Genomic DNA, 26,034 nt, shown 5'->3' with positions numbered 1-26,034 from the left:
TGCCTGAAAGATGAACACATAAAGAACTCTGCAGCAGGTGCTTTTAACACCCAAGTTCTTGCTAAACACAGCATCCCCCCCTAAGGTCAGAGCCCCCCCCCCCCCCCTCCAGGTCAGTGCACTGTGGAGCTCCACCTGTCACATTGCCCTAAAGCTGGCCCTGGGCTTCTTATTCAATGGCTTTCCTTGTGCCAGCTTGTCCATTTTGTGTTTGCCCATCCCCTGAAGAGCAATCACTTTATTATCTTTCGGACTAGCTAGCTTCTATTTATCCACTGCCCACTTTTAGAGAATACTTTTCTCTTTTTGCTTACACACTCCATGGAGTGCATGTGTTTTCCAGCTCTCATGCTTGTGCGCCTCTCTCACCACCAAATACCCACCTCGTGCTCCATGTTGCTGTCTCCCTCGTGTAGCAAACTCTCACTAGTGTGCTTCTAATCTGCCAAACTCCCTCCCTACCCCGTACTCAGTGTTGCTTTCTCAATTATGTGTTTCTCACCCTACCTGCACAGTTCTTCCTCGTGTGCTGCTCCCCCCCACCGACTTCCTATTGCTTACCCCAAACACTCCGCCATAGCCCAATATCTTTTTTTCAAAAATACTTTGTTTTATTTTATTTTTGGGGGGTGAGGACCACGCAGCAATGTGCTGCCTGCTCTTCCACATTTAAAAAAGCTGCTGCTTTGTCACTTTTTTCAAGGAAAACTTGGCAAGTTGCAAATACATCCAAAGAGTGCAACACGTTAGAGAACTTATTAACTATGTGCATATTGGAATGAAGCTGCTGGAAATCAGGAACTAAAGTGATAGCTCTAGAGAAAGAAGACAGTTAGCAAAGCTGGATAGACAACCCGTTCCAAAACCAATCTTACCATGGGGTCACAGAATGAGCCCTAAAGTGGACCACTGGGACACAGTGGCGTACAGACTCCCTACCTTAGTGAAAGCATGATAACTCCTTGAAGATGGAACTAAATCAAGGCTGCACAATACTGCAACTTCCCTGCTTCTCTGCTGGCTTTCTTGAATCATTCTGCTCTTGCTGCAAACCCAGAATCCACATCATCACAAGCATTTCTATATTATTTACTTGCATCAAGGAGGGCAATCATCCCATAATGAAACAACTACTTCGGAGCATCATCAGGCCTGAATGTTCAGAAGACAAAGGGTGAATAGTCTGGGAAGGTCACAAACATTATCGGGATCAAAGAGGTTCAAATGTTTGGACTTTCCTTCAACCCAAAACAACCATAGCGCATCTCCTATTTCTGAAAAATCTTGAGTCTGCCATCAATTGAGGTGCCGTCAGTGCAAATGTGCCTACTGTGACAAAGCTCAGACTGTTTGGGGTGACAAACCTCATCTCCATCCTCCAATATTCACTCAAATACCAAAACGCCTCCACCCTAGCTCTTGTAGCGTCCCATTGGTAAAACTATCCTCTTTGGCCAATCAAACTCTGGGGCACAGTTGTCAGATCACAAGTGTGCTCCACAATCTCCACTTTAACTCTAAGGGTGTGTTAAAAAACACTTTGTCTTAACTACAGGGTAGAGAAGATGTCTAAGAGACAAAACTCTACACCCTTCAGCGCTTTCAGTGCTCATTAGACTAAAGTCTAGCACACATTCAGTGCGCCCAAAAAGGAGGTATGTTCCTGTACAGAACAGGAGGCCACTCCAGTAGCCATTCACACTGAGAACATCCACCATCAGAAAAATGAAAAACCCCACTTTTCCATTTGAACCACGTCTCCAATCCAGGAAGCACCTCATGGCACTTCAATTCTCAAAACGGAAATTCGCCAGTCTATTCGTTAATTCACTTATTTATACCACCGTTCAATGAGATTGAGTGCATAAGCTGTTCCCCACATTGAGTGCATGGCAAAATATATATATTTTCCAGATACCAAAGAAGCTTTAAATCTTCATGACTGCGATGAAGAGAAGCAGTGTTGCGCGCTATATAAAACTTTATAAATAAAATACCAAGAAACCCTCAGTAGCGGGTGGCTGCTCACCCCGGACTCTTTTTTAAAAATAGGGCTTAGAAAAGAACCACCTGCAAGAGTACTACTCACCATTTAAAATATCTAGTGTGAGAATATTGCTTCGATAGTAACACTTTAAAAGAAAGAGTATTACCGCCAGGCCCATACATTGACCATTCCCTGATCTCCTGCAACACCCACAGAATTTACATAGTCTCCGGCTTCGTGTTTGCTCGTATAGTAATATTACATGTGTGCGTCTTACCCAATTCCACATCTTGGTCATCTGTGAGTATGAGGATGATGTTTGCTCTAATGTTCTTCCGCTCCTGCTGCACACGGCCTCGAAACCGTGGCGCTCTGACGGAAGTGCAGTATCCTCCGAGCAGTGCAGCACAGAGTACAGCCAGGACCAGTGCAGCGCAGGAAGTAGCCATTGATTTAAAGTCCACAGCACACCACTTTTAAAGATACTGGTCCTTCAGGCTCTGTTAAGTTGGGGAAAAAAGAGGGAACACTGTTCAGAAGCAGTTTAGTTCAATATAAGGGCAACAAAAATCTGTAATGTATAGAACACCTCCTTTTTTATAGTGTTTTACGTAGAACATGGCTCTATACAATTTATTAAGCATTTGAAAATGATACTAATTTCATCAATCTCAGAAGTATCAGAGGAAAAGGCTAAGTCAATGCAATTAAAATTCTAAGATACACTTAAGAGTAGAGCAGTGAGCACTTAACTCACTAAACTATCTTCAAGGATTATAACGATATACCAATTTACCATCAAGTGCAGTACATGAGATAGAAAAACGACAATATAGCACAAAGTGGAACCGTGGTACGTAGAAAAATATACCTGTAGACTGATTTATTACAACAGACTACTTTGATCCCAAATGCATTCCCTGGTCACCTAACTCCAGTCCTGGCATGTTCTGAAGACTATTCTCTTCAAATGTCTAGTCTTTCCATAAACACCCTCTTGCCCTGCCCTTTCCAGTGTTTCAGAACCCCATCTGCTACTGCACTCGCGTGCTACTAGTTTTAAAATCTCTTCAGTCCCTTATTTTATTTGAAAAGGACTGGATCGATGTTGCTCATTGTTAGAAAAATGTCTGTAATAGCCAGTCAAACGCTTCAATGAACAATGGACTTCATATGTCTGGAATGACACATAAAAGACATAAACGTCATCAAGTCCATTACAATGCTTCTCACCTTCCTTTTGAAAGTCGTATTTGGCTATAACATTATTTCATGTGTGAATAATTTATGTTGCTTTTTTGCCCAATAAATTCCTTAAAGTTTAAACATCTGACAAGCAAAACTAAAACTCATGCTTCCTAAAAAAGTTCAGATTTGTAGAGTCTCTGTTCCTACTGGGTGTGTTTAAGCGGCTGGTGTGAGACCTGCAGTGAGTGTGGTGAGTGAGTGAGTGTGGATCAATAATATGGGAACACAGTGTTTCCTGCTTAGTTTGGATACTAGAGAAGGTGCTCACTCCATCCATTTTCGACAATGTCACTCGAACCTTCGAAAAAAACAGGTCGCACACTTGTGAGCAGAGCGATGTTCTCTTAGACAGCAGGGGAGTAGAGTCACATTAAATACATCATTGCAGCCTAACATCTGACAAAATATGGTGCCAGTGAGTTTCTGTTCAAACCATTGTCAAACAATCACCCTCTAGAAAAAATTATCCTATCACAAATAAAATATATTCTGCTGCAACCCCTGCCTTTTCAGATATGGCCTAGAGACAGTTTAAATTGGCTCACCAACCTTGTGTGATTAAAAGGTTAATATAAAAATAAAAATATATACATACTTTGGGGCAACACTATTCATCCAATCGACTGTACAAAGGACATTCATATTTTACTTTTGGCCACCCGCGGTGTACGGCAAAGAGTCAGCCCGCTCCAGCCCAAGCCTCTATTGCATTGTGAGTGATAGCCTTTTGCCTGATCGGATGTGCTCATATCCTGCCGTAAAATGCACTTCAGTGCCAGCCCTGGCTGGTGACTACTTTACTTTGTTAATGCTTCTTTCTTTCCATTGCTCATCATTTTTTAATTTTTTATTTATTTTCAGTCACCCTTGGATGTTTATACTATATCTTCATGTTACAATCATTCTAGGCCAAAGGTACCTTTTCTTCATTTCAGAAAGAATCATATTTCCCAACTAAACGGCTCTAAGCACACCAGCTCACTAGAAAGCACCCATACAATTTTAAACTATATGTCATGATACTTTTTTTTATTTAAAAATTTTCATTGCGAAGCACATGGCTGCCATGTTTCAGCAATATTCTTTTTTCTTTTTGTAGTATATGCATGCTAAAAAGAAATTAACCAGAGCACAAGCTTGTAATGGGTTATCCTTTAGTCTTTGCAGGGCATGTTTCTTTCTGCAGTCATCAACAATTAATGTGTAATGTCCTATACAAAACATTCCAAGACTGCATGCAGCACAGTGTCCGCCTACAAGAGTGATACACCTGCCGGTTTTTCCTGATGGGGGAGGAGCTTCAAAATGTGGCACTATTCACCTGCTACTACTGTTCATCATATATATTTCTAAAAATCGATAAATAAACTGGTGTTCAATAAGTGTCATCCTTTTCAGGATCCATATCTTACTTACTTTGAGACCCATGTGAGCACTACCGTAATCATCAACCTTTCAGCTGGTTAAGATCCCGGCCATTCCGCACAGTGGCACGTTTGCATTGCTGTTACAGATACAGACACAGGGTGTTTCTGGTTTTCTTTTTTTTTAAATTAAAAGTGATGTTCCCCTCATCCCTTCAAAATAAAAGGAAAAACTCAGGGTTGTTTTAGAACAACAAAGATCTGCTCCTGAATGCGGATGTGAGATGGCCCGTTCTCATTTCACCCAATGCTTGAGACGTCATCCAGTCGTGGAGTGGACTGAATGAAAACTAGAAGACATAACGTATCAACCAGTGTCTGGTTGGACTAACGCAAAATCAACCACGTGCCATTGACCCTCCCGCTTTTCAGAGCCCACAGCCAAGTTCGAAATTTCCCATTTTACAAAACGGCAGTGTATTCTCCAGACACAACATAACTTTCCCCTTTTGATACCAATTACAAAGTGTTAAATTAACTTAAGACAAGATGTGCAAAGTTCTACTGATCCCACAAGACTAATATCGTTTTTTGTATTTCATGACAACAGCCCACCACTGGAGAGAATGTTTCACCTATCAGTTTGTGGGACAATCGAGCAGGGTTTCCTAGTGCTTTGTTTTACCTCACTTTGAAGTTCAGGTGGTTTCATTCTGTATCGGAGCACATTCCCATAGAAGTTAGTATACCCAGGTCCCTACATACCTGGAGTCTGTGGTGTTTACAGCATTTGCAGACGAAGGACCTCTTAAAAAGTAAAAGAAAGGAGAACCTGAGAGCCAGGTAGAGAGCTAAAGACACCGGTGTGCTCTCAAATGACGCAGCTTTCCTTCACCAAGGAGGCCATGCATACATCAATCGAGCTAAGTACTGTAGCTCGGGAAACAAATACGTCTGCAGATCGGGGTCAGCAGCATCCTTCTCTGTGGCCTGCTGTGGAGCGACCAGAGAGCAGAAACACGTCACGGCTCCCGCCATGACCCGCCGGCCTAAAGGGCTCGGAAACAGACAGACTGTGAGGGCAGGTGCGGTGCTGGCTAACTCACCTTCACGAGACAGCGGGCTCCGGCGCTGTGACGCATCCGGGGCGCGCGGAGCTCGCGCCTGCGGTGACGCCGCTCTCACTGCAGAGGCAGCACGGAAGGGCCGGAGGAGCTCCCATCAGTCACCGTCATGTATAATGCACAGCACCGCTGGCGAGCCCGTGGTCCTTCTGCAGGTAACAGAGACGTCGAGTCCTCTCAGCGGCTGGAAGGCAAACAGCACGCCCGACTGCAGGCCCTGACGCACACCCGGTCCTACCAACTGCGTGCGATGGCGAGGCATGAAGAGCAAAGGTCGCCCTGCTACATTTTAACATTTCTTTCGCATTACCAGCTCGGCTGTCGGAGAAAAAAAATACATCCCAAGGCTCATGAGGGGAAGATTGGACGAGTGCCCGAACGCTGCAGCTCTAAAAGCAGTGCCGTTTTTGGACTTGGACAGACTACAGAAATACACCATCACTCTTTAAGAAGCCGTCTCAAGAGGGCAGGCCTGGGAATTGCACTGCAGCAGCCTTTAATCATAATATGCCAGGGTTCATCAGAGAGGCGGCACTTCCACACCTGAGCCTGTCTATTAAGGGAGAGTTTAGGCACGCAACATTAGCCAGGGCTATACGGCTAGGTAGAACTAATTAAGTGTGCAAAATGGCAGCACATGGGCCGGGGGCTTGGTGGGAAGTGAAGTGAGACAAACCGCAATCATTCACTAGAAGAACAGCAAATGAAACTATTATTATACATGCTAAAATATGCCGAGGAAAACAAACTGGCTTACTTCCAGATGATTAACCACAAAGTGTTTCTTTCATCCTTGCCTTGGTTTGCTTAACCAACCTTGGAAATGTAGCACGAGCTATCTGTTCTGTTCTAAGCCAGATCTCTCTTTCTGTGAAAGCCACTACTTTCAAAGTCAAGATATGCAGCATATTCCATGGCGACAAAAATAGATCTATTTTTTGTATTTTGTTAAGCACTTTGAAAATGTTATGGAACAGCACAGAACAACCGCAAACCACCCACGACAAGCCAGAAACCCTTGTCGCTCAATACGCAAGGGCCTGCATTAAAAAACAAATTTTTATAATTTATTTTGTATGTTTATTTAATTTAAAAAGCAGGTTAAATAGCTCAGTAGCCTAAGTCCCCCACGTTTGATCTATGGTAAAACAGGTACAAATCCCACCCTTGCATCACCAGCATTTCATCCTGCTTAGGACGATACGATGAGTACTATCGAGTGAAATGCTTGCACCACATGTAACTCACTTTACAGTACTCGGAAGAGAGCTATGCATGGAAGCTGTTATTATTAACGTATAATGTTAAGCATTGCATGCTCCAGACACTGCATCAGAATGCGGAGATGTCCGGGTTATGCTTTATTATGTTTTATGTTAATCCCACCTCAATAACGTGCCTACATGCCACCAGTGTGGCCTCAAAGCCCTGAGCTACAGAGCTGCAACACAAGAGAGCTCTGCTGTTTTTCAATCCGATGGACTGAGATTAGGGTAGAGTTCCGCAGAGAACACCCGAGCAATGACACAAGGGCAGCCCCCTCTTTTTACTTAATCGAAGGGTGGACTGCCAAACAAAAAGAAGATTATGAGAGAAGAGAAATGGTGGTCTGCCATAGTAGGCACTCTTAGCATGCCTACCACAAAATGAAAAAAGCAAACACAAGGAGATGATGGCCGGAGCGCTGACATTTTCAGACACTCACCCCCAGTCACAGATCTAGGTTGAATCCATCATCGTTCTTTAGCTCACTTCGCCGCCCCAGTTCAGACCCAGCCATTTGCAAATCAGTCTGACCCTGTGTCTCATGGGAACAGTCCAGCCCAAACTGCCAAGCCAGGTCTTCCCTGGGCCGGAAACAAGCATCCTGGATCGGCTGGGATTGGCTTTGGGGTAACACCCCTCATCAGTCAGGCTAGCTCGAGTCCAGTGGCAAAGTGAGCAAGGGACACACGTCTGGGTATACCCTGGCAACTTAGGGCGACCAAAGCAAACACAAGGAGATGATGGACGGAGCGCTGAAACTTTTCAGACACTCACCCCGAGTCACAGACATTCACACCATGAAAAGCAGAACATACAAAAGAACAAAGTGAGTGAGTGGACTCACTGAGGCGGTGCAGAACACAACTCTGCTAATGACATGACACAATAAGACAGCGTCTCTGTGTATCCTAGAAGTGGGTCCCTGTAGTTGGGCCTGAGCCTGGTGTTTATTTTAACTTAAACTGCTGACTATCAAATGGATCCAGGCACCTGCCTAAACCCATGGATCTGGGACGGAGACAGTGGCATTGGCTGAACAAGTATGCTGCAGAGGCTTTTTTTGGGCATTTGCCCTTCTTTGACATGCTCCAGTCACTTCCTGATCACCATGACTGCTGGCAGCATGCCACTACGAGAGATAGTCCTGCTTTCCACTACTGGGCCAAACTCATCCAAGAGAGCGCATATGTTCGCCCAAGAGACTGCCCTGCTGTATACGACAAGTAGCAAACGGAGAACCTCAAGCGCATCTCGCTCCCGGCAGGATGTCATGTGGCCGTCATGTGGGTAGTGGGGAGGGTCACCACACAGTTCTATCAATCCTACCTAGCAGTCAGGCAGCTAACAGCTGCTGAGGCATCACAATGCCCTGCCTCTCTACCCCAGTGACGATATTAGCCTAGTAGCGACTGGTGTCAGAGGAGAGTGGTGGGCGAGAGAAGGAGATGATGCTAACAACAAAAAAGAGAAAGAACTTACCTTCCGCCTGCAGCCAGCCACATCGCTGGTCTTCTGCTCCTCTTGTAGCTCATTTGTGCGCCCAGGGAGACTGGGAGCCTGTGCTTGCTGTCTCCAACCAGGCAACACAGCTCTGGTTGGAGACAAGTTCAGTTGGAGACGGACGGCCAAACCAACATGCGCACAGATAGCAGTGCATACCACTACCCGTCGGTGCCTGCCCTCCCCAGGTCCCATCCCCAAGACTCGCCCGGGAAACAAAATAAAAGGATAATAAACTCAGATTACCGGCTGTTTTTTATTTTTTTTACGCTGCTTGCAGGGTGGCACAGCACACCAAAGAAGGTAAACGGAGCTGGGATGGGAGACACTACGTTCGGCACATTCTTGAACAAATCAACACCTTTCAATCATTTATAGAAGTGAGGAGGGATGGAACCTCCACAGTTCTCATGCAAGTGTAAAGTACTGATGTTTACACTGCAGTTACAGCAGCAGTCTTGAATCTTCTCCCTGAAGGCATCATCTACCTGCACCATTTGCGTCTCCAGCAGGATTGCTCTACGGCCTACAGTGCTTGGTTGAATCATCTGAGCAACCTCATAGATAGGTCCATTCTCTTGAGATGCGCAAACACGTGATGGACCACTATACTGCCAGAGGTTCACGTCTGTAGCAACTGTGCAACCAGTTATAGTTTACTGCACACTTAAGAGCTCTGGATTCTGAGAGTCAGAGAAACGTGCCCCTAACATCGTACAAGCTTAGGATTGCCCCTTCTTTTTCACAGAAGTGTTTAATCAATAATCTAAGAATCAGCTCCACTTTCTAAAAGATATGCATGTTGTGAGAGAAGTGCACAAAATCACAGTGTGTCATTGTGCACTCACAGTAAAATTGTGTATATAACATGCATACACACACACGTTTACTGTGAATGAACCATGTAATTTTAGGCCCACTGAAATCGGTAAGATGAATTAAAAAATAACGGTTATACTTTAACTTGAACCCTTCTGCTTTGTGATGCAGTTGTCCACGCAACAGCACGTGAAGACAATCTGAAGCGTGGGCTCCCTTTTCCAACATTCTGAAAAATGAAAACATTCCTCTAGCCCCCACACAGTCGGAAAAGATGTGTGTGAAAGAGGGCAGGCAGCCTTTGAATGAACCACTTGTACAATACAGCACATTTTTCAGACAATGTTGACCTAGAAAGTTCAGTCACCCTGACTGCGCAGTGCAAACACTGGCAGGGACTTGTTTGAATAGTGGCCCCCACAGCGTGAAACTTTACCTCAGTGTCAATAAAATTGACACCAGCCCAAACTAACATCACCAACCTTTCTGCATTTCTTCTAGACTAACAGAAACGATCAGCATCCAGAAACACTGCAAAGGCCCGATGCCTACGGCAGATGGATAACGCTATTCTAGGAAGAACCAGCAAGTTACCTCTCAAGCCTTTATCCCTCCACCAGCTGAACACACCAGTAATGACATCACACACAGATTAGAAGTTAAGAATGCATACATCTTCACTAGTTCCCATTTTAGGTAGAGAGAACTGTACGTGAATCAATTACCCTGGACATTTGCCTGCCCGAGTCATTAGTTTGTTTAAAAAAATGGTACGTTTTGAACTACAAAGCCACCATCCTTAACAATTCAAAAATGACAAACATTTACCATGTAAAGTATTATCTCTATTACAATTATAAAATAACATTCAAGTGCCTGGTGAATGTAAATAAAGAGAGCACTGACAAATGTTTCAATGTTATTAGAAGTAAAGGAGTACTTTAAGCATGAAGAATGCATCCGGTAAAACCACACCACAGAAAAAAACCTCACAGTAATTTTCATTTCAGGTTGGAGGATTACAAATTAAATGCATCAATAATCCATTAGTTAGATTTAATGGATGTTGGCAATTTTCTCTCACATCCAGGAACACGATTAAGAGTTTCCAGGAGGCTGTGCTTAGGCGGGATATCACCCTGCCCAATCACGACTGGCCTGATGTTTCCCCAACAGATATACCAGGGGAAGGAACACCGGGCCTAATTTTACTGGTTTGAAAATCTGGCTCCAAAATCGCTTAAGGGTCGGGCAGGGGCTGCAGACACAAGCACTTACCAGCCCCACAAGCACATCCCAGTCCCAAACTCAGCGTGCTTCGATGGCATGGGGCTGAGGCCCAGGTGGTAAATGGGAGCGTTAATCTCCATTTACCCAAGGCTTTTGTGCGGATTTCTGCCTGCCTGGCCTGCACAGTTATTTCCCATTCATTTTGGCATAATTATAGATTTGCAACATTTGCCACATAATCCATTGTCTGCCGCTTTATCTGCAGATGTTAACAGCAATAAAATTGTTTCTAGCTCAAATGTTTCAAAAGTTACTAAAAATGCAGCAAAACACATTGCAACACCGTGAAAGGATTTTTGCAGAGGTTGACTACTTTCTTGTTGCTTATTGCTAAATTTTGATGTTAATGTGGTACTAATGAGGCGAAACTATTACCCAGACAATGTTAACAACTTTGAAAATCACAAAATAATGAAGGAATACGCTCACAAAATATGCTGCATTATGCAAAATAATTTGCCTTTTCTTGCAACATAATTTACTCAACCCTGACGCATAATTTGGCCCACCCCTGCTGCATAATTCCAGTGGCCCTCGGTATATCTCATAATTGCAGGTACTGGTGGCGTGTTAATGCATGGTACATGTAATTAAGGATGGACAGCTTGCATCCCGCCAGTACTGCACAACTTGTAATCTGGGCCGGAGTGCCCTTTTTCTGTGAGAAGCATTTCATGTCTCACCAGCAACTCATGTTTCCGTGGGCTGCCAGGCTGCAGAGATTCAGGAAAAAAGATTTAGCAAAGCAACCCCACCCAGCACATTTTCTGTATTATGCAAGAGGGGGTCAGAGTTCAATACTTAAGGAGTCATCAAAAGGAGGTTAGCTAAACAAGGGATAAAGCCTTTTCCCATGTGCAGTAAAGTTAGGAGTCCGCTGAAATGACACCTCAAGGCCCAGGATTTGCGAGGCATGCGAAGGCCTGGGATCAGTATTAATGACTCATTTATTAATTCGTCGCAGATGTCACACCACTCTTGGAAATCAAACAGCCCAAATCAGCTACAGCATGATCAAGGTTAACAAGAAAGTTATGAATTCCGCTTTGCCCACTTCGTTTTTGGATTGCATGTTACTGCCATGAAAAAGTGCACACATCACAATCTTACTTCTGTTGGATGGTACAAGGTTATGGGAGATGGCAAAAAGGATTCTATGCTGCAGAGGGGTTGTGCACAATCCAAGCTAGCTGCAAGTGAGATGCACAGTCACACCAGAATGCTTGAATCCTTGTACTCTCAACACATCACCCATGGAAAGGGTACCATGCAGGAGCAGGCCCACCTTCTGAGCACTATGGGCCCGATGTAGGTAAATTCCATTTACCGATTTTGAAATACCGAATCCTACCGATTCGGTATTTCAAAATCGGTAAATGGTATGTAGGTCCCAACATCTGGATTCGTTACCGAATCCTTAGCAATTCTTTAATTACCGATTCGGTAAATACCGAATCGGTAATGCCCATTCATTCCTATGGGCTTTGAAGCCCATAGGAATGATTAGGCATTACCGATTCGGTATTTACCGAATCGGTAATTAAAGAATTCACAAGGGTGCAGGGGGTGTCACTTTGACACCCTCTGGCACCCCCAAAACAGGCACAGGTGCCATGTGGCAGGCATACCTGCCCTAAGGGCAAGTCTGCCTGCCACATGACATAGGTGTGCATGCACACATGTGCATGCACACCGGAATCTGTATTTTACCATGGATTTGTATTCCATGGTAAAATACCGATTCTGCAAGCCATGTGCAGAGGGTACATTGCCTACCTACATAGCATTTTCGGTAATTTTACCGAATCGGTAAATATTACCGAATCGGTAATTCTTTTACCGATTCGGTACATATTACCGAATCGGTAAATTTACCGATTCGGTAATGATACCGATTCGGTAAAATTACCGAAAATGTGCCCCTACATCTCGGTAGCCCTTTACCGATCGGAAACGGTCGAAAATCGGTATTTTCGGCCGTTTTGGATCGGTAAAGGGCTACCTACATCGGGCCCTATGTCTCATCAGTGTGAGATAGGTGAGTTGAGGAGGAGGAGGAGGGCTCTATAGACAATGCAGGCCCCCCACATGAAGATGCAGTTACCGACTTTAGCCACCCCCCATGAAGTAAGGATCCAATCCAATGCCAGGGCAAGGAGACCAATCTCGGAGACCAATCTCCAACATCATAAACTTGTAAACTTGGGGATTTGTAGAGCGCAGTTGTTGCCCGTGGGCGTCCAAGCGCTGGGGAAATCGTAAACCTACAGTGCACAAGAAGGGGACAGAGGAATAAGTTAGCAAACAGATGTGAAGAGATGAGTTTTTAGTTGTTTGCGGAATATATTAAGGTTCTGGGTGGCTCTGAGATGAAATGGTAGAGCATTCCAGGCCTTAGCTGCGTTGTACATGAACGTTCTGCCGCCTGTTCTGGATCTCTTTATTCTTGGGACAACTGCCAAGAGGATCTGGCTAGAACGGAGATTCCGCTTCGGGATGTATTGACAGATCAGTTTACGGGTGATGATAGGACCCATGTTCCAGAAGGCTTGGTGGGCTATGCATAGCACCTTGAACAGAACCCTCTGTCGGATCGGTAGCCAATGGAGGCTTATTAAGCCGGTCCTGACTGAGTGTCTGTGGGGGATTTTAAGTAAAAGGCGAGCAGCGCTGTTCTGAACAGTTTGCAGCCTACGAAGGGTGTATTCAGGTGCACCCAGGTAGAGGGCATTGTTAAAATCAAGCCGGGAGTGGATGAGTCCTTGGATGGCTGCCTGTTTGGCTTCCAGGGGGAGGATGGGGAAGATTTTGTTTAATACCCTCAGAATGGAAAAGCATGTAGCTGAGAGTTTAGTGGCTTGGGTATTGAAGGAGAGAGAGCTGTCCAGCCACATTCCAAGACTTTTAATTGCATTTTTTGGGGTTGGCGGCGGTCCTAGGCTGGAGGGCCAAAGGGAGGGGGGGAGAGCCGGTTCTGAGGGTCCTAGGAGCATTAGCTCGGTTTTGTCTCCGTTTAGTTTCAGGGCTGATGCCGTCATCCAGCTCCTCACTTCCTCCAGGCATTCTCTGAGCCCACCTGACGCTGTTCGGGATGACTCTTGCGCCAGTGAGACCACCAGCTGTGTGTCGTCCGCATATGAGATGATGTTAACTCCAAAAGGGCGGACGACGCTGGCCAGTGGTCTCATGTATAGGTTGAACAAAGCCGGGCTCAGAGAGGAGCCCTGAGGAACTCCACAATTTAGTGGTCTGCTGGAGGAAGCTGAATCACCGTCAAAAACCCTGAAAGACCTGTTCCTCAAAAAGGATTCAAGCCAGGCCCAGGCTCCATCCACAATCCCCACACTAGAAAGGCATTTGAGTAAGGTGTCATGACACACTGTGTCGAAAGCCGCGCTTAGATCAAGGAGGATCACTGCCACTGATCCTCCTTGATCCAAGATTTTTCGCGCTGCCTCTACGACCATGAGGAGAGCTGTTTCTGTCCCGTGCTTGGGTCTGAAACCCGTCTGAGTGGGATCCAGTATATGGTGGTCCTCAAGATAGGACACCAGCTGTTGGTTTACATATTTCTCCAATACCTTGCTCAGCCAAGGGAGAAGAGAAATGGGGCGATAGTTCGCCAGATCAGACAGGTCCAGATTGGGTTTTTTGATCAGAGACCTGACCATGGCCTGTTTCCACTCGGGTGGGACAGTGCCAGAGGAGATGGAAGAGTTTAAAACCTCTCTGATGACAGGCAGGGTAGTGTGGGATGCTGCCATTAGGATGTCCGGAGGGGCAGGGTCGGACGGGGAGCCTGACTTAACACTGAGGGCCAGTGATTCTAAAGTGGAGAGGTCTAGCGGGGGGAAGTGAGTTAACTTGTAAAGGGTGGGGGGAGGCGTTGGACTGGAGGGGTTATTAGGTTGAGTGGGCGGGTCGGTGTTTGAAGAAGAAAAAGTTGAGTAGATTTTGTTTATTTTCTGGTAGAAGAATTTGGCGATGTCGTCACACTGGGTGACCGATTTCTCAACATGGGCTGTTGGGGATGGATTAGTTAGCTTTTTAATGATTTGAAAGATCTCTTTAGGTTTTGATCTAGCGTTCAGGATCTTTTCGGCGAAGAAGGTCGATTGTGCTCTTTTTATTTGGGATTTGTACTCGTTTAAGGTTGCCCGGTACTGATTTTTGTTATCTGCTGATCGGTCTAAGTGCCAGCGTCTTTCCGCTCTTCTACAGAGGCACTTTTTTTCCCTGAGGGATTGGGTGTACCACGGGGCGCTTTTCTGAGGCCGCTTCAGTACTGTTTTGCTCATTGGGAGCGTACAGTCAAGGGTTTGGGAGATCCAGTTGGTGTATGCCTGATTTGCTGAGGCGGGATCATCCTGGATTTCTGGTTGTGAGCTGGCCAGTTTTGTGCACCACTTATCCACCTCAAGGCACGCCCAGGCCCGCCTGAGTTTGGTGGTGGGAGCCGGAGGAGCGGGTTTAAGTGTGGTCCATTTAAAGGGGATTAAAAAATGGTCCGTCCATGGTAGGGTGATGCCTGGGTCCACTGTGATTTCAGAGCAGTTTGAGAAAATTGGGTCTAATAAATGACCTTTTTCGTGGGTGGGAGAGGGGACGCGTTGAGTTAATTGTAAAGCTGCTAAGTCGTCTAGTAGGATAGCAGCTGCATGATCAGAGGGGGAGTCGAAGTGTAGGTTCAAATCACCTAACACGGTGTAACTGGAAGAAATCATAGTAGTTGCCGGACTCTGTTTCAGACAGGACATGCATGTTTGGCTGGGTGAGGCAAAAGGGCATTTTCTTACAAGGGAAGAGACAAGTGCTGACCTAGAAAGAGCCAATAGACCCTTACTGAAGTATCCTATCTATCAGTGGCTGAGAAGATTGGGGCAGTCAAGCCCTTATGATCTGGGCTCTAGTAGGAAACCTGAAGACACTTCACAGGTGAAGGCTATGGACAAATGACACACTTCTATCGACCACATGGTCCGTTTTAACTTTACTCTTCACTCTATTCTTAACAATATCACCTTACAATGGGTGGATAGCTCCCACAGTCAAATAGCTGCTACTACCCATGGAGAACTGTTGGGTTCATTGAGCAAAAGAGGAGGCCCGCATCCAGTGGATGCAGATAGTTCTGTCTACTGATGGACTTGTGTCCCACCCAGATTGGTGGGATCCTCAAAAATTGGTGTCAAGGCTCTGCCTCAAGAACTGAAATGTACAGCTACTGTCAGTACCTTATGGTTATCTAACATGACTTAGTATAATATGATCTATGTCACTTGTAATGCTGTATGGCTGCTACTTGCTGATAGCAATGAGCTTAGAATACCTGTCTTTGGTGACTGTACTGAGAATATCCACATTTTAAAAGTAATGCGAGAACTATTCTTACATTGCAAAGAGAAATCTTTAGGAAATTTGAATTTCCCATCCTGCTTGCTTAAAATAATTCTTAGAACACACAAGCACCACAACTTGAAATGCAAAAAATTAATTTCCCAAACTGTGCACAAACAAGGTAACACGTTGGATGCCAAATCTTAGCAATTCAGTGGGGCTGATCAGTCAAGCGCTGAGGTTCATGCAACAGCGGTAACAGGAGAGCTATTCGAAGTGGCAGCCAAACACAAACTGCATTAGCAACAGCAGGCACTGACACCGGAAGCGACGGTGCCCGCCAGGCGCGCTAAGTCTCGCTACTGTACATATCTCTTACACATAATTGCCGTGAAAGGGATTCCTAACACGCTCTTTTTCCCATAGTTGTCGAGCTGTCACTCTGAGGCTGGTGGCAGGCGGTGGCCACCTGATCCGAGCCGAGAAGGAGCCTGCCGAGGCTTGAACAGGGAATCACGTTTCTTCTTTACACACTTCAACGACAGTGTGAAGGCCGGGACTAAATACTGCAGAAGATTTGTGCAACAGCTCCGGCTAGAACATGACCTGCAAAAAAGTTCACCAGCTTATAGGTGCCGCCCTGCTGCAACGTCTCCGGTTTCTCTTCATGGCGCATGTGGGTAAGGAGTATGAGACACGAACATATATCTATGGGGGAAATGATGGAGGACACGGAGAGCCATGGTGAGAGCCAAGCCAGAGCCCAGGCTTGGGCTTGGCTCGAACTCTCAGAGCACGAGCCAAGCCATCAAGGCCCATATGTACGAAGCCACTTTGCATTTCTTAATGGACCCAATTGCTATTTGGGGCCCTTATGAAATGCTAAATAGGCTTTTCATTTGTACAAAAGCAGAGTTGAGCTCACAAATTGCGATTTCTACTCTGTATTATTCACATTTTGCAATTACCAAAATAAGAGATCGCAAATAGGATTTCCTTAGCACATCTACAAAGTATTTCCTAAATGCAAAATGGACATGTTTACCAAATGCTATTACCATTGAATCCAATTAGAAGGTAATCATGTGTAAAATGGAAAAAGGCACCTAAAATGCACTTTTTGCAGTGCCATGTGCGTGCACTCGCCCCGAGGGCATTGGAGCACTCTACACGGACACCATTTTCTTTTTGTTTAGATGTAAAGGGCCTTAGGCCTATAGATACACTTGCTTTTGCATGAACAAATTTGCGATTTCCTAATACTGATTGAGACCCTGTCAGAATCACTATTAGGAAATTGCTAATTTAGAAATGCAAAACAATTCGTACCTTTGGGCCTTAAGCCCATAGGAGCGCATGGTTTTGCATTTTATAAATAGCAATTTCCTAATAGTGATTGTGACCCTGTAGGAATCACTATTAGGAAATCACAATTTTAGTACATTCCATTTTGAATTTCCTAAATAGCGTTTTCTTAGAATTCGTTATTTAGGAAATGCAGAATTGAAGTTTGGTACGTATGAGCCCAAAAGATGTATTTTGGACAACAAATGTCAAGACAAAATCGAATACAGACTCTTTGAAATGAAAAGCATACATCATTTCAACATTTTCCAATATTCCGGTTAAGTACATATGATTATATCACTGAATCGAATGACATTCATAGATCATAGTATTTTTCAAACAAACATTCACGCAAACCCACATGCCCTCTAGACATTGGCAAGAGTTACCCAACAACTGTTAATTTGTTATGTTTTCTTTATATACCAAATAGGTTTAATAAATGTGAAGCAAGAATATTTTATATTAACCATATAGAAGTGAGATTTTTGTATAATGCATATCCTGAACCAAATTACTTAAATGTACTTTTAAATTGCTTTTTTCAGAAAAATACAGAATGAAGTAAATCAATACTATGTGGTCAAGCAGCGACGCTGGGATATGAGAAACTTCCTGGTTGTAAACTGTGCACGTCATCCACTGCCCAGCTATATCCTCTCTTCAACTTAGAAAAAGTTCAACGTATTGTGTTCAATTGTTTTATTTATTAGCATTAGTACAGAGTTCAATAAATGCACTTCTCACCTTAAATCAAACTGGAACTATAAGCACATATATAGTCACACGATTTAAAGGTGTGCTTTTCTGCTTGGAATTTTTAACAAAAATATGAAGATCAAACACAGTTAGTAAAGTTGTCAGTCTGAAGATATTGAGCACATCCCATGTTTCTCCCTAGAGTGCTCCAACCTAAGTAACGAACTCTGCGGGCGCTTCAAGGTCTCTCAGGTTTTGTTAACTATTTAGTTAGTTCATTAAGGTGCTGCATCTCACCTAAAATATTTCTGCTAAATTGGACAAACCAACAGCAACATTAGCATAAATTAATTTCATGTCTTCCTTTAAACGTAACATTATATTTGAAAAACATGTACCATTCTCATGCATGCAGTCCCATCCAAAGGAAGTTCAGACAGATGCATTTAAATGGGATTAACCTTTGCATACACACATATTCATTCGCTCTATAAACACACAGACACAAAAAGTGTTGTGTAAAGGAAGGCAGTTGATGGTATGTTTAGGTCTCGCCTACCAAATCTGTTGGTAAGTGAAAGTTTCTTCTGAACCATACCACAACAACAACAAAATGTGTAGGCTCAGAGCTTGTCCATTGCTTACCAATGGTTAGCTTCATAGCCACTATAATGTGCTTCTTATTCCGTGGCTTGCCTTCCTGTTGTGTTTGTCCCTCCCATGAAGCATAGGCTATTTGCCACCATTTTGATTGGATGACTTGTATTTTGCTTCTGTTCCCATTCAAAGAACTACTTTTTAGATTGCGCTGTTTACAGAGTAAATTTCTTGTAGACTAAAAGCTTAAAGAGAGCTTAGAGCCTGCCCTTACTTACCAATTGGTTTGCTTGCAGGGTGATTTCACTTCTTTAATCAGCGGCTCATTGCTTCCTTCCAGACTTCGAGTTTCTATCTCTGCAGTGGAGCATTGACTAACTACAGGTTCCTGTGTGCGACCAGTATCCTTTCACTGACAACACTCTTCCAGAGGTACTTCTTTTTAAAATTTTAGACACGAGCTCTCCAGGAGAATGTGTCTGCAGTCAGTCTGCCCTTCACCCAAAGTCTGTGTTTTTCCAGACTCCCTCCCAACTCCTGACATCAGTGGTCTCGCCCAAACCTGTGTTGCTTATCCCCCACTGTCAGTTTCTTTGTGCCCTCCGACACTCCAGCCTCTGTTCTTGGTCTTCCACCAACTCTCTTCTCTACCGCCCTTGTGTTGCTTACCCATCCCTCCCTACTCACTCCTTCCGCTATCCACCACCCTCATGCCACCTCTGACCCTGCCGTCTGCCACAAAAAAATCAAAATTACAAAGTTAGATAGCTCTGACAGAGCTATTTGGCTTTGGCAATGTTTTGTTTAAGCATGTTGCATAGCACCACAGCTGTGGTGCAGCATGGCCTAACAAACATAAAAAAGGCTACGATGCAGTCAATGATTGCCACACTATACTGTTATGTTCTCATTTACTTTAAGCTGTGTTGCACAGCAGCCTGCGTTGCTGTGCAACATGACTAAAAAACACTGACAACACCAGTAGGTCTCACATAGGTAAAACCTACTGACTTTGCCAATGTTGTTTCTTTTAGAACTCAATTAAAGTGCATATATTTTAACTCTTTCCCTTATGTGCCGGATTCCACCCCACCAAACACCTTCCCCCTTCGGCACGCTTCGTTTTGATCTGTCGTTCTTCCCCAGGACTGCTCTAATTGTGTTTTTTCACCCAGTGCCTGACTCTTATTTCATTTTTTTTTTGTTCAGTGTATCCCAGGCCCAGCCTTAAGCACCTTTGTTACTCCCTTGCATCCACCCACTCCTGGTTGCTTCTGCCCAACCCACTCCTCTGTTGCTGCCCAAGTCCCTTCCAGTCTTTTCAAAATGTTTTTTTTTTTTAATGTTGGCGGGCTCAGCTGCTGCCATGTACGGTTAGGTCACTGGGCAACGCAAAACATACTTCTGAATAGATCAAATTGAATTATTTGTCATTTACCAATCCAAATGGCAGTCGGTAAACAAACAGCCAAAAACAAGATGTCCACCAATTCACTTAGTACGAGTCATCAGGACTTTATTTCCCAATGCTAAACAGCATTGGCAAAAACCACTGGCAAAGCCAATAGATTAGAAAGGCAATGCTTTTTAGGTCGAGCCTGGACGCTGCATACCCTGCTCTGTGAGGCATGCTCTATTTGAGTATGGACTTGAAGCTCTGCCCACTCTCCACCCATATTTTTCATTGGCTTGTATAATTGTCCTTTGTAAATGCTGGCTTCTGATTCGTTAATAGGCTTGTTAGTCCCTCCTTAGTACCGCCTTGTCTTCATTTGTAACCACTGTACCAAAGTTACTTCACATGGAAGGATACGTGCTATTTACAACTTAGCGGCACCTCTATGGGCAATTGTGCCGCCCCAGTGTATGCGAACCTTTTCATGCATTATTTCGAACAACATAATATTCTTAACCAACCACTGTGGGCTCAACATGGTAAAATCTTTCTACGTTAAATAGACGATATTTTTATACTATGGTCTGGACCTGGAAATATGCTGTTCAAATTTTTGCACCAACTGAATACCATCAATGAACGGATACAGTTCACATGGACATGTGATCGAAAATCCATTAACTTTCTGGATGTTCGTGTTCAACATGATGACAACAAATTTACTACGACCCTATATCGAAAGGAAACTGATCGTAACAGCGCATTACATTATTCTAGTTTCCACCGCCAAAGTTTGAAGAACAATTTACCTCTCTCTCAACTTATGAGATTGAAAAGAATCATCTCAGACGCTTCTGAATGTTCTGAACAAATGGAGAACATGTGTAAAAGATTCACCGATCGAGGATATCCTCAATCTGTTCTGACCAGCGCAAAGACTAAATGCGAAACCCTGAACAGAGAGGAGTTGCTCTCTCCAACAACTAAAACAGACAGTAAACGGATGACAGTAGTCTCAACTTTTTCCACTTTGCGCAATAAATATCGCAACATCATTTTGAGGCATTGGCAACTATTGAGTAGAGAACCTGACTTCAGAGGCCTCTTTCAACAGACTCCAATCTTTTCATATACCAGAGGTCCCAACCTCAAAGAACTTTTGTCTAAGCCCAAAACCTACACCATTAATACAAAACATCAGGGTCTACAACCATGCTACAACTGTAGCAACTGTCATAACATCATGAAGGGTAACACCATACACCATCCCATGAAAGGCAGTCCCATCAAGCTGAAGGTCAACGCTACATGCAATACATCTAATGTGATCTATTTACTTAAGTGTCCTTGTGGCCTCTGTTATGTTGGCCACACTGAAAGAAAGATCAGGACCAGAATTCTCGAACACAAAAACAACATCAGGACCCAGAACATGAAATCCACGGTAGCAGCTCACTTTTTGGAAAAAAGACACAACATCACACAATTACGGTTCACTGTACTTGATAGAGGTCATGAATGTCCTGCATAGAGGGCATGAATGCCAAAAACAGATTAATACAACGAGAAAACTTTTGGATAAGATACCTGTGCACGATGCAACCCACAGGTTGAATGATCGCATGGAATTTCTTTGTTACTTATAATACTTTTACTACAACTACAGTTTATTTATTGTTGTCTCATGTCACTGAATATGTTTGCTTTCATATTTCACACCATTTTTACCATTTAGTATGTTGAAACATTCTCCACTTTAAGATGGCCCCCGTGTTTACTTCATTACAGTCCTTTGTTTTTGTCACCTATACCGGAACTGACTGCACACATTAACTTTATTAACCAACACACACACTAACGCATGCACGTGAGTGTGACCAGAATCGTATAGATTCTGGTTCGTTTGCCCGTTTTTAGTAAGTACTCTTTATTTTGGAGACTTTCACTATTCACCCATAATGTGATAGACAATTCGTACGTTCTGTAACTGCACGTAGTTGAACATGTGGATTAACACTTGCACACAATAACGTTCCTGCACATCGGTTTACTGCGCATTTAATCACTGTCACCGATTAAGTATTACACCGTTTGTCTGTGGACACTAAAAATATGATTACACGCCATGCACTTCGGACACGCGCTTGCGAATTACTATGTTGCAACACTGCATTGTTTTGGTGAAGGTTTACTGTTTTATTACATCCCCACATGCTCAACACGTGGTATTTCTCTCTCTATTCTTCGTTCACTTTTTATTTTTATTCAAGTTCATGCGTCATGCTAATTATCAGAAATTCGAGATAGAGCATGTTTGTTTTAAGATATTGAGAATGCAGAGGGATTTCCCCCTTACTCAGACCGATTATATATTTTTGTTTCTATAAAAATGTCCACTGATGAAGGGCTACCTCCAGGCCCGAAATGCATAGGGATTGATGAAAATATGCTGATGTACATATTTATGGAATAATGGAACGTACTCTTTTGGTCAAATGAATAACGTTACAATTTGAAAACAAGAGACTAATATATTAAAGAATTCAACGTGAATCTGTTCACTTGGTTGATTAACTTTATTATACCGAAAAGGCAACATACGGTGCACAGGGGGACAATTTTTATTCAGGACTTGCAGCTCAGTTCATTTGTAACCTCCCATGAGGACTGGACCTTTTACTTCTGTTACACAGTCTGTCTTATTCAGTCTATAAGCGATATTTTCTTTAATAAGTGTCTCCTACTGCTGGCACGACATGCTTACTGCAACCTTCACTGTGCCATGCGCGCTTTCACTTTCCCAGTAGCCCGGGACAATGGTGGCTGCTTCTTTGAAATGAAATAGGCCTCGTATTTGCAAGAGTTTGAGCTATTGGCATTGTAAAAGGCATGCCTTACATTTAGGAGTTAATGATCAAAACGGATAAATAAAACACAGTCATTTACAATGCCAATGGCTTAAACTCTCGCAAATGCAAGACTATTGCATTGCAAATGCTCGTTATGTTAAGGTCACCACTGGCTCAGCTGACTGCGCTTGACTGTGCAGAGGAATTTTAGGAAAGACTCAAACAACTCAAATACCACAAATAAATAATTGACAAAACAAAGAAAACGAAGAGGTCTTGGGAGCCCTCACAGAGATTTCTCCTGCAGTGGTTGCAGTAAATGTATGAGATGCGCAGCACGGCTGGAGAGAGAAATGTTCGGGTACGGGTTAAGCTGAAGTTTCCATTCCACTTCAAAACTGGGGGATGGGGGAGCCGTGGGACATTTTCCTCTGAGGCCCCCACAACTCCAAAATCTGGGAGAGATAATGCCCCTCCCCCAATACCCCGTCCTGGGTTTTTACGGGCATGCATGTGGTTCAACCAATCCAAAGGTGGCGTTTAGTTCCAGGAAACCCTCCAGTGTCCTCGGCTATCCTTCAGTGAAAGCGCTCATCCGTCATCAGGCCGAGATTGCCGCTTCTGACACTGCAGATTTCCAGTACTCTGCTGCTTCCTACATTTATTTTCTCACAATCCAATTTACTTTGTTTTAAGATACCGGATTCCTGCGCTCCCGCGCGCGCACAAAGGAGGCCGATAGAATGAAAGAAGATGACGTGGCCAGCGGTGAAACCGGCCATTCATGAAAGCTGGTCACCAGAGGCCACGCCGCACAATGCATGCTTCCAAGGGATCGAGAAAGAATAATCCCTCCCTCCTCTGCTGACCCGGGCCCGCGCGCGCTTAGAACACATGTGCGCTGCCAACACAATGTTTATGAAAACCCGATGTTGCATCTAAGATTCCATGATGCCTCCCGGTTTCCAATTGCATTCGAAAAAAAAACTTTAAATAAAAATAAAAAACGCCAATCACACTTACAAAGAATAATAAACTGGCTGGATAACAAGATGCAGTTTAATGGTCGTTGTTTACTTTCCATAACCGTTTATCCATGCTCAATTCTTACGTCTTGGAATGGAAAGCCGGAGTTTGCTGCAGAAAGTAGGTTAATCATATCTTTGCTTTGTGCTACCTGGAAACATTTGTTGGTAAAACACGGCAACAATGATTTAGCAATTCTATGAAGTGACCTTTTCGACTGGAGGAATTTAGTTAATTTTAAAATTCCTTCCTCCAGCCACGTATCTTTGAAGTTTCCCGGCTGTGCTCAGGAGTGCGGGTCATTATTACAACCAGAGCGGAGTAATCTAAAAAGGATTAATTAATACAGAAAGAAGGCCAGTTCAGTCAGCCTCGAGGCGGTATCAGGACAAGGGCATTGGAGCCAAATATGGGTGCAGGACATTGCAGAAGCTAACACTGTGCGGCCATGCCTTGCAAAATTCAACAAAATAGGGTTCACAGTACATTGGAAATGGCCCAGCACGGTATAAAAAGATGCCTCATAGGAATTTCTACTGAATGTTGGTAGAGTACATACATGGCTTAGCTTCTCACTTGAAGTGAAGAGGTATTTTGCTGCTCTTTCCATTGGCAGTTGGGTCACTTTTTTTGTGCTTGTTGGGGCAATCTGCTGGCCTGGCTTTACATCCAGCAAAGAGGTGAGTGGAGGGGGCTATTTGGCACACGCCCTGGAGGGGGCTATTTGGCACACGCCCTGCTTTTTTGAGGGCCCGTGCCGTCACTGTTGAATCTATACCTTGTTTTGTGATATACTCTCGATAAGGCAGCCACTAGGAGTTACCATAAAACCAGAGAAGAGCCTGCATCACATTGGCAATCTGAGCCAAACTAAAGATTCTACCTATGCCTAGTGTAATCTTGCCAAAGTTGCAGCCGTCGCTAAGTGTAATGCTTTTGATGGTGAATACACAACAGGAGAGAGAGATGGAGGCTGAGGACCCATGCGCATGCTCCCTAGAAACAGAACACACTAAAAGCGCTAGGGTCAATCCAAGACAGTAAACACGTACATTACCCTCTGAAACATTACACGTGCTACCTCACCCACAGATTAGCGTGGCATGCTTCATCACAGGTTAACCTCTCCATGCCACGGTAGGTGGATACCCCCTAGGTGGCCTCAACCACTTATGGGGAGTTCTTGATAACTATTTAGTGGATAAAAAGAGGGACCGGGTGTTTTCCTAAAAAACACCTTAGTGCTTTGAAGAGGAAGAAGCTCCTCAATGCATAGAATTCATTAAGATGGACTCACTCAATATCAAGGAGTTCTACGCAGCAACAAAGTGGTCTTCACAGTATAGACCATCTTCCTTCACCCTGCAAAAAGAGGGTCCATTTCACTAACAGGTGAGCTTTTGCAAGTTTAATATACACATGGCAAATATACTATTTTCCATGCATATATCGCATTTGGAAACCACAACATGTGGTTTTAACAGTTGTGAACATATTTACACACATTTACACAAGACTTTTGTGTGAGCAAATCAACTCTTAGAGTGTGAATGTCCACAAAGTATGCACACACTGACAAACGTACTTTATGGGTATTCACACTCTGGAAATATTGATATGCTCCTGCCAAGGGCAAGAGCAACACTATTTCCAGGGTGGGAATGGGAAAGGAACACTAACAACTGGTACAGGTGTAAAAGAACACGTTTCTCCACGGTAAAAATACTGTTCCTCTGGAGAGAAAAAAAGGAACCAAAAGTGCACCCATAAGAACACTTTTTCCCAAGCGCAGGTGGACACCATGTACAACAACATTTGCAGAAATGCCTCTTTATCATCATATGTTACAATTCACAAAAGCTTTCCAGGAGTACTTCAACTGCTGCACATTTCCATGTGAACTCCAAAGCGCAGATGCAGATTCCACATTCTTTTTTCAGAGACAAGGACTGAAAGTGCTTCGCTGACAGTGTGGTGTGGTGTCAAAACATATATCTCCTATACTGAATCATTGCTCCAGCTGAAGGTAAGCAGGCAGGTCTCTACTGTATCAGAATCAGACCCTGACCATGCTTGAAAAAGGACCTCACCAACTTCACAGCAAAGGGCAGTCTACTGAGAGAAAATGCTTTTTAAAGAAATTATTCGGCTTTATGAATACAAAGCTAGTGCTGGAAAGCTCCCT

The 26,034-nt window shown here is 43.9% G+C and overlaps 1 protein-coding gene across 5 annotated transcripts in view; it reads right to left on the bottom strand.

Moving 5' to 3' along the window:
* Positions 1-26,034, bottom strand: part of SULF1 (sulfatase 1) — a 290,367-nt gene that overhangs the window by 147,042 nt on the left and 117,291 nt on the right. For all 5 annotated transcript variants that reach the window (XM_086965850.1, XM_086965854.1, XM_086965853.1 and 2 more), the window contains exon 3: positions 2,265-2,487. In XM_086965850.1, coding sequence (XP_086821976.1) covers positions 2,265-2,436 — 172 coding nt within the window. In that variant the 5' untranslated portion in view covers positions 2,437-2,487. The remainder of the gene's footprint in view (positions 1-2,264; positions 2,488-26,034) is intronic.

The sequence above is a fragment of the Lissotriton vulgaris genome, chromosome 4_1, assembly GCF_964263255.1.
Source record: "Lissotriton vulgaris chromosome 4_1, aLisVul1.2, whole genome shotgun sequence".
Lineage (NCBI taxonomy): Eukaryota > Metazoa > Chordata > Amphibia > Caudata > Salamandridae > Lissotriton > Lissotriton vulgaris.
Note: the sequence above shows the minus strand (reverse complement) of the source record. Positions and strands in the feature narration are given on the sequence as shown.